The sequence below is a fragment of the Lonchura striata genome, chromosome 6 (genome assembly GCF_046129695.1).
Source record: "Lonchura striata isolate bLonStr1 chromosome 6, bLonStr1.mat, whole genome shotgun sequence".
Lineage (NCBI taxonomy): Eukaryota > Metazoa > Chordata > Aves > Passeriformes > Estrildidae > Lonchura > Lonchura striata.
The window spans coordinates 54,889,053-54,901,106 of NC_134608.1; the positions used below are offsets into that span (position 1 = coordinate 54,889,053).

Here is a 12,054-nt window from a genome sequence, read left to right on the forward strand (position 1 = left end):
GATATTTCTAGTGAAAAAAAAAAAAAAAATTACCGATAAACACACAAATTCAGGCTGTAATAGAGGGCAAGATGATAAAAAATCGAGGTGAACACAAGAACAACGTAATTCCAAATGTAGCCAGTTCATGTCATAAATAGGTCAGTTACTTCTTCCTGGATTACATGCAGTGCAATTTACCCCGTAAAATGAATACAGCATATTTGAAAAGGACTGAATTTATTCTAAAAACATTGTCTGCTGAAGAACACGCGTCCAGAGAACCTCAGTCCTTTAGGCATTACTTCTGTCTCTTCTGCGTCTTTTTGGAGTCTTCACCTCTCTCTTCAACTACAGGTAGAAGCAACAACCACATTTCTCTATCACTTTTCACCCATCTATTCCAACATCTACAAAACCAAAAGGTAGTGACACCTCAGTTAACTACAATTTCCCTTTCCCTCCCAAGGCCTTACCATTAACAAACAATAAAATTAACAAAATGTACAATACCTTGTGCACCAAAGCTGCAACCCTGATAGTGGGAAGTGAAAAAATTTCCTTTCAAAGGCAAAGTGACTCTTTAGTTTCTTTTAAAAGTACCACTCCCAAACATAGTGTCAATTGTTATTTACTTGAGAATTAATTTTGCTGCTCCTCCGTCTCAACCAAGCTCCAAAAATTCTGCTTTGAACTAATTTACCTGTTCTTCAAATCTTTGCATAATAAATCACTACTGTCCACAAGACAAGACACTGCTATAGCAGTTTAAAAGACAGAGTTAAAACATCTGTTTTGAGAGTCCCTGTCCTTTAAACATGCAAAAATTGCAAGTTTAAAGTTCACTCAGATAACTCTGAAGCATGCAGACAGGATGCATAGTTTAATTTTTACAGCCCTCTTTCCAACTGAAGCCTTTAAAGACATTTGGCAATTTACAAAACATTGTATTTAATCAAGCATTATCTAAAGATCACTGTAACAGACCCAGGTGCCTTTTCCACGTGCACAGTTTTCTTTCAACAGGGTGTGTGGGAGTTTGTAAAATTGAGCAAGACACGTTTTTCTGGATCTCTCCAGCACAGTTCTGCTGTGTAACTCAGAAGGAAGTCAGCACACACAGTTTTGCCAGTTTGTGAAAGCTTTCACCATTTCACTCATTTATTCTACCTCTCACATCAGTTCCATTGTTTCATAACAGTTAAGGTTTTACAGCCTTGAAATAATAAATGCATTTTCTGTTCACATTTTACAAGTCTATCCCGCATTGGTTTCACTTTTGAGAAGCAACAATACATGACTTTGAACACCTACTATCACTCACATCAGTGACCAGCAACGCCTAGGCAAGATTTCTCTAAACAGAAAAGTTTAGCTGAGCAGTGAGCTAGGATTTCCTTCTGCAGTTCCATTTTAGGTTTTTTTTCTAGAAAGATAGATTCTCTAAGAATATAAAAGAGACTGCAAATGAACAGACAGCAACTCGTACAGACAAGCCAGACAAACAGAGATGCATCACTGAACAAAGTTTAGAGCCTCCATGGCAGTGTTTCTCCAGGCATTTCACATCCTGCTGTTGATTTGGAGGACATGATGAAATAGGCTTCACTACTCCTTTCATTAATCTGCAACTCAATGAAATGGTTTACAAATACATCAGAATTGACATGAACAGCCCTATGTGACCCTATTTTGTACTGGTTCCCTCAACTCCTATGTTTCTCCCCACATATCACTATGGCCATGATTTCATTTTATTACCAAAGCAAGTGTTGCTGCTGTCTAGGACAGCATTTCCATCTTCACCATGTGGACCAGAATACACTGAAGTTGTGTGTCAGGTCTGGTTTATTATTTTAAAAAGCAAATCATAGCTCTAATGATGAGCAGAAGTAGGCAATAAAGCATTTTTTTTTCCAGAAAACTGATATTAATGCATGTGAACTTGAACAATTCCAAAGAAAATGTCACATCTAACAGAATATTTTTGCTACTGGAGAAAGGTCATCATTTGAAACCAGATCTACAGGGCAGCAAACAGTCATTAAGATGCTTTATTGACAATATCCACACACTGCAAAAGTGTCTGCCTGCATACAATTAGATCTTAGCTTTTCCATAGTGTTTTATTGGCAGTGGAAAATGCATCAGTACTTTATTGAAAGCAATAAATAATACTGTGATAAAAATAGTTCAAAAGTAGACTGTACATATTGTTACATAATCTGAAAATACACAAAAGATTAATAGAAAAACAGAACAGTAACAATGAATTTCAGTTTTACAAGCAAATTAAATGTGGAAAACAAAAGAAAAAAGACATGCTATATATATTGTTGCATAATAAATAATGCACCATCTGAAGAGATTCTTGCTGGCTTTTTAATATGCCATTTACAAGTGTCAGATACATTTTCTACTCATACAATCCAAAATGCCTACAACCATCCAAATTAAAGTCCAGACAAGTCTTTAGAACAAGTTTACAAAACACATAGGGTGACTTACATAAGAAAAGTAAGGCCTTTATTAGAAGATGCACTGCTTTAGTTTTCAGCCCATTGTACCTTCATCTTGCAGTACTCATTTGACAGGAGGCTGCAGTGCTTTAGGATTGGTCCATTAAAACTGGTTCTACCAGCATCTTTCCACCAAGTGTTTTCAAGCAAAAAGGTCTAGGACAAAAAAAAAAACCTCTCTGTGGCCTGTGGCTCACGACCAGGAATCATTATGAAGTCAATCCTCCTCAGGGAAGGAAAAGCAAAAGTAAAACCAGTCCTCGGTTTATGGCTTGTTTTCAGTCACTGCGAAGAGTCGCTACACAAACACAGCAGAAGGGTATTAGGACTGAGGCAATCACTCCTACAACACGTCCTGCAGGGTTAGGAGTTCCTCCCAGCTTTTCAAACCAGTTCTACTTTATTTAAAGACAAATTGCCACTACTTGACACATCCTCTGTGTGGAAAGGTACAGCTCTGAGAAGAACAACACTCGTGTACCGTTCGTCCTACGTCAACAAAGGCTCACCTGAAAAAAAGCTGGACTTGTTTTCAGATCTAAGCTAAGAGCTCCAAAAGACAAAATATATACTGCTTGGTGTCATGGTACTTTTACAAATGTATTAAAATCCTTTTCACCTTCAGTTTCATTATTAAAAAACAATGATAATTACAGTTACTGCATAATTTACAAAAACCCTATATTGCTCATAGGGACATATACATACAAGCATTACAGTACATTCAGTTGGAAAGACTAAAATTAGAATTAAATAAATCAGCAATGATTTGATTTGTAGACCGAATAGAAACAGAAAAAGTAAGTAACTATATAAATGACAAGTCACATAAATATAAGAAACATTTAGATTCTAAAATATTTTCTCTATAGTACTCATGAATTCATTTGCTAATTAAAAACTCTGTAATAAAATATCTCAAAGTGTCCATTTAACAAGTATTTATTAACAGGTTAAGGGTTCCAAATGTTCAAAATGCTGCATATCACCGGTAGAAATAGTGTGGGTAAACTGTAAAAACAACAAACAAAAACAACACACAAAAAGAAAAAAACACAGAAGATTCAATTAGCATGTTTTAACCACCATTGCATTCCAAGATTGTCACAAACAGCTCAGCAGTGCAGCAGTGATGCACTGAATAACTGCCATGCCATGTTGGATATAATTTTATAGCCTCCTGCAATCTCCAGCTGCAATGCAAATAAAGCAATGAGGACAAATGTTTCTGCCTAGAGGATTTCCATCCCATGTCATCTGACTACAGAAAATCCTGATCTAGGGAGAATCTGGGGGAGAGACTTAAAACTTAAGTTTCTTGCAACTAAAAATACTTTAAAGAGAGCCCCTGAGATTGTGAACTGACATGAGCTCATGTGGTCTGAGCTGCTACGTGCAGGAGTTTCCTCTCTCAGCATTCCACAGATAAGAACTCAACTCATACATGCAAAAAGGTTCTGAATTTGAGGAAGCAAATATATGAGTTGGAAGGGATGCTACCAGTAAGAAGAAAGAAGCTGCAAGCAGAGAAGACAGGCAATTTACAGTCCATCAAAGATATCAGTGAGGGGGAAAGATCCACTGAGTTGATTTTTTAAAATCATGAGAAAATACAGCAGAGGCTGCTGCAGAAACATTCCAGATCCTGGAGAAACACAGGACTACAGCTCTTTCACAAGCCAGAATACATGGATTTTGTGTTACAACACATCAAGCTGCTTTTTATCAGCAGCACTGCTCCCCAAATTGAGGCTGCAGGTAGCTAAATCCAAGCAGCCAGCCCAAGCAATCACAATGGCATGCAGTGTGCAGGAACTGGGAAACTGCAATTATCCCTTTAACAATTCAGTACTTAAGCATGCTTTAGTGGGACAACTTTGACCAAGAAAAGACTTAAAAGAGATCAACAATCTGAGCTGCAGTGTCACACACTGGATTATTTTCTTTTCATCCCTAATTTATTCTCTTCCCCTCCCAACCCCTTCCACTAGCTGTGCTTCATCCAGCCTTTGATTTCAATGCTTTCTACAGTGCTGTTTAGCACAGGTCCTTTTTGAAGCTGTTTTAAAAACCTCACAGGAACACAGTGCTGATAAAACCCAGTATTTCAACACTCAGTCTTACTGCAGGAAATGAACTCGGGATTTCCAGTATAATGACCTACCCTGAAAATCTGGACTATTTTCTAAGTGTGTAAAACCACTATAGGAAAATCCCTGATGTTTACTTCATAAATAGCTGCTTCAGTGTTATTCCTATCAGCTTTACTCACCAGGAGAAGGCTTTAACAGGAGTAGGTCCTTACTGTAGCAGAATCCAATCTTTGTGTTCCTGATACACTGCCTATTCCAAGAAGCATGGGAAGACATGCAGAACACAGCATGCATGTTAGCTTTCAAAACAACAGAAAAAAACCCCTCCACAGCAATGGTGATTACAGCTTTGGTACTCACCCAACTCTAAGGTTACAAGTTAGAAAAGCAGAATGTATTTTACAGTTTGTATATTAAACCACTTCTCGTTCCAGGAGTAACAAAAAGAACTCTAAAAAAAAAAAGCTTGCCAGCTAGCACAGAGAAATTGGCAAAAGGGATTTTCTATGTTATTTACTACTTTATGTAGTTGGTAAATGTCTCATATTTCAAAAACAAAGTGGTTTTACATGGTAAAGACTTAACTTACTTTCATTTACAGAATTTTCCATATGAGTGGTGGTAAATATTTTGTGCTACTGACAGTATCTAAAATTTAGAAGAGCTTACTGAGAGTAGCATCAGACGCAAAAATTGGTTTTTTGAGCTTTATGAAGAAATAAGAGTTTCCAGAACCTGAGGCAACTCCAACAGATTGTGTTATCACCCTGTCTGTTCCAATAAAAAACATTTCATATTTGTTTCTATGTGTTTTTTGTAAACTAAATTCAAGTCAAAGTTTATTCTTATGTTGCTACAGATACAGTTTTTAAGCAGACAAGATCCCTCATGTGACAGGTCACCAACTTCCATTTCCAGGTGGGATTTTTGGGGTCTGCTTTTGTCGGTTTGGGTTTTTTAAAATCATATCTGTGTGTGCACACATATACCCAAAGATCATTAAGTACAAGGCAATGAATAAAACAGTGATTTCAAGTATGGTCAAAACTGAAGTGACCACTGCAGGGAGGGTAATGCACCTGTTACTGAAGTTTTACTCATCTCAAAATTATCTGAGGGGGGCTTACTCACATCATTTTTAAATGCATTTTATTGCATTTCAGAAGTGGGGTTCATATTGGTCTAATTGCTGCTAATCAGAAATTATGCATCATGTGATTAAAAGACTCCTACTAAGCTGTCATTTTACTTTCCTACATTACATTTGTTTCTAGCTATGATTCTCATTTAGTTACTCCAGTGATGTAAAAAGAAACTCCACCTATAGTACAGTTTCCTGAAATGACAAAGCACCCCATGGTTAAACACAGTGTTATAAATACAACCATGCACAACGCAGATGCTTTTATGCAACAAAAAGGTCATTTTGATTTAATTCCCCTGGAATCTCAGGCAGAAAAAAGTACATCATGCTTAAAATTATACAAAATCAATACCATCAATCTGCATCTTCTTTGGCTGCATAGAGGGTGAAGACATTGAGGCTGTAACTCTGAAATTTGCAGGAAGAGTCTCTGCTGATCCAGTAGCTAAACCTCTTATGTCCTTTGGTCTAAACTTCTTTCTCCACGAAGGTGCTCTCCTAAAGCTCTTATCATCATCCTGTCATATTGACAAACAACATTAGCAGTGCAAGAAGTGTGGGATTGTTACTGACATTAAAAGGATTACTGACAAACTTAAGTAAATGTATCACCACTGAAGAAGCTAATTGTGAGGAAATAAAAAGTAAGTGTATTAAATACTGCACTGCCAAGCAGGGTTTTCCTTAAGCACTTGAGTAAATGTAATTTAATTACCCAAGTGCATTTTCCTTCCCCCATTAATATACCTGCATCTTTCAAGCAACAATTCCACCTTAGAAATATAATGCTACACTTATTAAATACAGTTTAAGTTCCATTTCCAAAAACATCTTTGGTAGAGAAAGTATTGTGTCAATGCAAATATACCCACTGGGCAGCTCCATTTGCCAGCTTCCCATTTGGAACCAGTTCAATCCTTTGAATGCGGTTTTACCTCAGATTTATTCCCTTGTACAATTAGGAGATAAGTGTCTACACTATTTGAAGAGATCTTCATGATCAAACTGCCCTGTGCCACTAGAACAGAGCAAACACCTGTTCCCTTAAAGCTCCTTTTGCAGTTTGAAATCTCCAAGGAAAATACTTTAGAAAACCATCAATGCTTTCTGATGGGTTGTTAAAACCTTGGTACAGATGCACGTGGGAACAGAGCTGTCAGGAGCTTCCACTTCCCCTGTCCTCTTCCTCATCCCACCACCAATGTTTCTGAGACTGATTTCCTGAGCTGGTTAACCACAGAAGGGTTTTGTCACTTCAGCCTTAATCTGGAACACTTTTGCCGACATGTGCTACCACATCAAATCCCATCAGCACCAAAGAAGAGGCAGCATGGAGTTAATTAAGTCTCTCCTAGGGAATTAACACCACCTTGAATCTGTCCACTGATGGACAGATTCAAACTACAAGGTTAAAGATGGAACACTCCTCCATGCTGTGGGTGCACAGAACAGCCTCACACTTAGGAAGTTTCACACTCATTTCAGTGCAGTTTGTATAATAAGATCTCAGGCTGCCCAACAGAACTTACTTTGATGTGTAAACACATCTGGTGGTGTTCTGCACCAGTATGAATCAAAATTAACATGAGATTTCTTAAAAACCACTCAAAGCTCTTTGAAATACTGATCTTTAGGATAAAGTCCCTTTCTCTATCACAGCTTGTTCATTGCAATGCTGGTCACTAATTTTCCAATATTTTAGATAAAGAGGATTCAGCCCAAAGTGCTGCTGACATTAACCACATGAACTAGAAAACCAAACTTGCAAATCTTCCCAATACTTTCATATTCAAAGCCATCTTACCAAAATACACAAACTCTGCTGTATTTAGAAACCCTCAGAGACAAGGAGTTTCAAGTTAAAGTTTCTGTCACTATTCTGTCAAAAGCTTGAAGAGATTCAGGCTAAATTCTTTCACTGAGCAATTCTGATAGTTTCCAGGACCATAAAATGGGTCAACAACTCAAGTAACTTACTTCATCAAGTCTTCTGTCAGTGCCCATAGCAAGGAGGTTATTGAATTCCCTCTCCAGAACAGCACGAGCCTGAAGTTTGTAGCATGAAAGAAATGGAAATTAATTCCAAAAGATTAGTAATTAGTAACCAATAATGATTTAAAAAACTTAATAGGACCCAAACTGTTTAGTACTTTCTTATCAGATTAATAAACATACTTCATACTTGAAAGGTTAGTACTTGAAAAGTTAAAATTTTAGTTTGTAACTTATTAAAAAATTAAGGAAAACTTTACAGCTTACAGCTCTCCTCTAGTTGTGATCTGAAAGTTCATGACTCTGCTGCAAACTTAATTATTTCAGAGTCAAAACTAGCAAACAACAAAAATTATGGGTTTCACACTACTGTTGTGAAGATGGGCCGTGAGGAAAACACACAATTTTTTTCTAAAGCAAATTTGCCAATGAGAATTGTTACTAATTACTAGAAAACCATTAGAAAGCATGATTTTAAGTTTTTGTCTTCTGTGACAATGGACAACTTTGCATCCATTTTTAACCTTCCTAGGAGGCCTAAAGTGCCTCATCCTTGGTTACCTGTGTGTTTTGAGTGGGGATTTGCAGCAGGAGAGCTAATGCATTGTAATCAAAGGATTCATCTAAGGCCACAAGTGCGCCGTGAACGCCACTCTCGAGCAGGTTACTTGCATATTCCTTAAGGCCGATGGACACCACCCAGCGGATCATCCTCTCGTTGCTCCACACCAGGACATCTAGGGAGGCAAAAACACAGTGCCAGACTCATTACAACACCACTTCTCTGACCCAAATCATTCACAGTCATGAACTGGATGATTGGAGTGATGTGGGAAGTAAACATATTAGAAGTCTGCTGGAAGACATTTCACACGATAACTTACATACTTCAAGGAGCAATTCTCTAGATGCAAGAGATGCACCCATTCCATTTGGGAGGTGAAAAACAACCCACCAGCCACAACCCTGGCTTGGTTGCTGCCAGTTACTTGTGACTCCTGGGAATGATCTCAGGCACAATTAGCAATTTAACCACCAAAAGGTACCAATGCTTTAAAAGGAAAGGGACAGAGCAGGCACAGAACCTTCTAAGCAAGTTTTTAGACTCAGATATCAGAAAATACTTCTGATATTAGGCAGGGAACAAAATTACTACGGGAAATCATGGAGAACCATGAATTCCCATCCTATTTTCTCTTACTCCTGCTGTCTTGTACAAGAATGATCACGAAGCTGGAAAATATAAATACCTAGAGTCACTTGAATATATTTTCATCAATTGCTGGGGAATAAAAGTTACCAGCCACAAGCAACAATAAAATTATGCAGATGTCAAGTTATGTGAAAACAGAGGGAAAAGAAGAAAATAAGGACATCCCCTCTCCCAACATGTTCTTAACTCTCATTCTCCTAAAACATTTAGTTTCAAACTACAGAGCAGTATGAATTTCAAAAATGCTCACATTTGTACCGTTAGTGAATGATTTAATGATGTGTTTTATCATTCAGCGTTCAGGGCCAACATCCAGACATGCCTTGTGCATTTAACACTTGATATTTTATAAATGGTTCCATCCTCTAAAGCCTTTTCTTTGTTAATGAATATTTGAGGCTGATCAGTGAAAAAAAACATGGCAGAATCAGACTGAGATTAAGACAATGCACTAACCCTTAATTTCATCCTGGCTTTCTTCTCTTTTTCTTTCCAGTTCTTTTCGATCATAATTCAGTCTTCGGAGGCACATAATTCCACACTGAAAACTGTTCCTGTTTGGACCAGAGAAGAAAAATCAGAAAAAATATTTAGAGATAATGGAAACACTTAATTGTGGGTGAGATCTCCAGCTTCAGCCTCCTTACCTGTGAAAGCTGTCCACCATTTTCAGCTGCCCACGCAGATCTTTTTTAGTTAAGTGATCCAGCATCCGAGCATCCACCAGACATTCCATGAAGTAGCTGCGGTACTGAGGGAGCCCCAGGCTCGGCAGCCACTCGTTGCCAATCCACTCGTGGTTCATGTCACCATAGGCTAATGTCTGTTTTGAAAAAAAAAAAAATAAGGGACAAGCTTATTGAAATGAGAAAAGAAAAGCTGTTCTAGTGTAGTTTAAAGAAATGGCTTATTTGATTCTTAGCTTGTAAAGATAAGCACATCAGAATACTGAATACTATGTGTGTGTTTTCCAAAGAAGTCACCCTAATGGAGAAAAGCAAATTCAGACAGTCACATCAGCAAGTAAAACTGCTTCTATTTATATCAAGAAATAGCCTGTCAAAATATTCAAGAGCTAATAAAATTTTGCAGAAAGACTAATCTACATGGTTGGATAGCAAAAGCCATAGAATTTCATTGTGTTGAGATGTAAATACCTTCTCTCTTGAAAACTGGAGGGGAGATCTTATTTTTCATGTGACTTTTTAATGAAAAAATATCAGAAAAATAACTGCAGGACTTTTTAGATACAGTTAACTGTTTTCAGAAACTGATAAAACCCTGCTACTGAAGAACAAGCCATTCTAAATGCTAGTTCTTATCTTAAAAGAGACTTTTCTCATGACAGTTTTGATCTGTAAATCACCAGGCATTGTTTTAGAGAAAAAAACCTATAAAGATAAGGGTTTGTAATCATACATCTAATCACTCCTTGGGCAACAAAACCCAGAAGTTCCTTTTTTAAAGCATAATAATTCATATTTTTCTCTTAAAAGGCAAAAGCTTTATTTCTCCCCTAAAGGAGAGGAGCAAGGCCACAAGGAAATGCACCTCTCCAAGCCATCAGAAGGTGGAAGAGTGAAAGAGCTCCTTTCTCTGGATTTGTTATCACTGACAATCAACAAATGAGTAGCTGAGATGTAGTTAATGGGACTTAAGCCAGCTTTAAGCTGGAGGGCAACTAAGAAAGAAGAGCCCACACTGTCCAAAGATATGGATCATGGGTAAATCCCAAGTTTTGTTTCTATCCCTGTATAAATACTCAGCTACATCAATGCCTGAGAATACAATTAGGATTTGCCACCACTTTAAGGCAAAACAATCAATCAAGGGAGATTACAGGATTAGTGCATCGAAATCTACTTAACCATCCAGGCCCAGGGTATCTTGTGGCACACCTGAAATGGTGGCTGGATTGGACAGGGACTTTCTACACAGAGCAGATATTCCTCTTGGAATTCTGGCTTCCTCAGAGAACCATCCCCCACCAAAACATTAAAATATTTAAATCACATGTATTTCCCAAGTATGCATTGTAGAGAGATAAGGCTGCTGTTTCCCCCTCTCCCAATCTCCAGGTCACACCCAGAATCATTAAAAGATGCTGACCTAAAGGAAAAACAGATTCTTTCATGCTCTAATGATTGTGACAGTTTACATACAGTCTGTAATATGAGATAAAAGTTTCCAACCTGAGCCCAGCTTCCCTCCTCATCTTCCTGTTAGGTGGTTAGGAAAGCAAAAGAACACACACATATTAGTGGTTAAGTTTAGTAAGGAGATCAAAGTTAATGGTGCACTGCAAGACTCTAAATCTACTGCATACCAAAAAAATCTAGATAAACCAAGCATCATGCAATGTAAAAAATTACACAAGGCACTTATTTTTGCATGAGAAGTTGCTAACCCCATCTACTGATTAAGTTTTCTGGAGAGAAGAAATTTCTGCACCAATAATTCAATTTGTCTATTTGTCAATCAAGTCAGAGCTCCATTTTACAGATTAGAGTTTTGTTTACAATCTTATCAACATTGATTTTTTTTTTTTTCTTCCTCCCTCCTGGGAAAAAAGCTATCAAGATGCAGATTGCAAAGTTAATAGTTAGAAGAAGCAATGATCCAGAATTTTAGTGCATTAATTTGAAGGAAACAAAAAAAAAAAAGAAAAAAAAAAAAGAAAAACCAAAAAGGTACTTGATTCAAATGTTCAAGAAGTGGGAAAAGCACTCTAAGGAAGAGAAGTGGCAACACTGTAAACTAACCGTTTGTTGTGTGGCTGTAAGATTTTCCATCTCTTCATGTGTTACCCAGACATTTCCTGTGGTCTAACATGAGCCCACAGGGAATCAATCCCATCCAGTGAAAGGAAAGCAGTAACAAAGAGGAGAGGTTGCAGAACAGATAAGCAATCGGTATATGTAAGGAGCAGGCATGGGCAAAGCAATGGTCTCTAAGTCAGGTACAGCTACTGACAGTCATGGCATGCAATAAAAGCCTACTCACAGGGATCAACTGCCTTACAGGTATTAACAGAACTGAGCAGCAGAAATAGCTGACAGGATTTAATTAATGGGTGAACACTCAGCTCTGATCTAATCCGAAAAATACATTTGT

At 37.6% G+C, this 12,054-nt stretch overlaps 1 protein-coding gene across 9 annotated transcripts in view; it reads right to left on the reverse strand.

Annotated features, from left to right (window-relative positions):
* Positions 1-1,102: 1,102 nt before the first annotated feature.
* PPFIA1 (PPFI scaffold protein A1) overlaps positions 1,103-12,054 on the reverse strand; it is a 53,020-nt gene continuing 42,068 nt past the window's right edge. For 3 of the 9 annotated variants that reach the window (XM_021555884.3, XM_021555883.3, XM_021555880.3), the window contains 9 exons: positions 11,703-11,765; positions 11,133-11,159; positions 9,588-9,763; positions 9,397-9,494; positions 8,289-8,464; positions 7,713-7,781; positions 6,088-6,253; positions 4,771-4,841; positions 1,103-3,509 (listed from right to left, as the gene is read on the reverse strand). In XM_021555884.3, coding sequence (XP_021411559.1) covers positions 4,783-4,841; positions 6,088-6,253; positions 7,713-7,781; positions 8,289-8,464; positions 9,397-9,494; positions 9,588-9,763; positions 11,133-11,159; positions 11,703-11,765 — 834 coding nt within the window. In that variant the 3' untranslated portion in view covers positions 1,103-3,509; positions 4,771-4,782. The remainder of the gene's footprint in view (positions 3,510-4,770; positions 4,842-6,087; positions 6,254-7,712; positions 7,782-8,288; positions 8,465-9,396; positions 9,495-9,587; positions 9,764-11,132; positions 11,160-11,702; positions 11,766-12,054) is intronic. The other 6 variants (XM_077784364.1, XM_021555888.3, XM_021555882.3 and 3 more) reach the window with 2 other exon arrangements.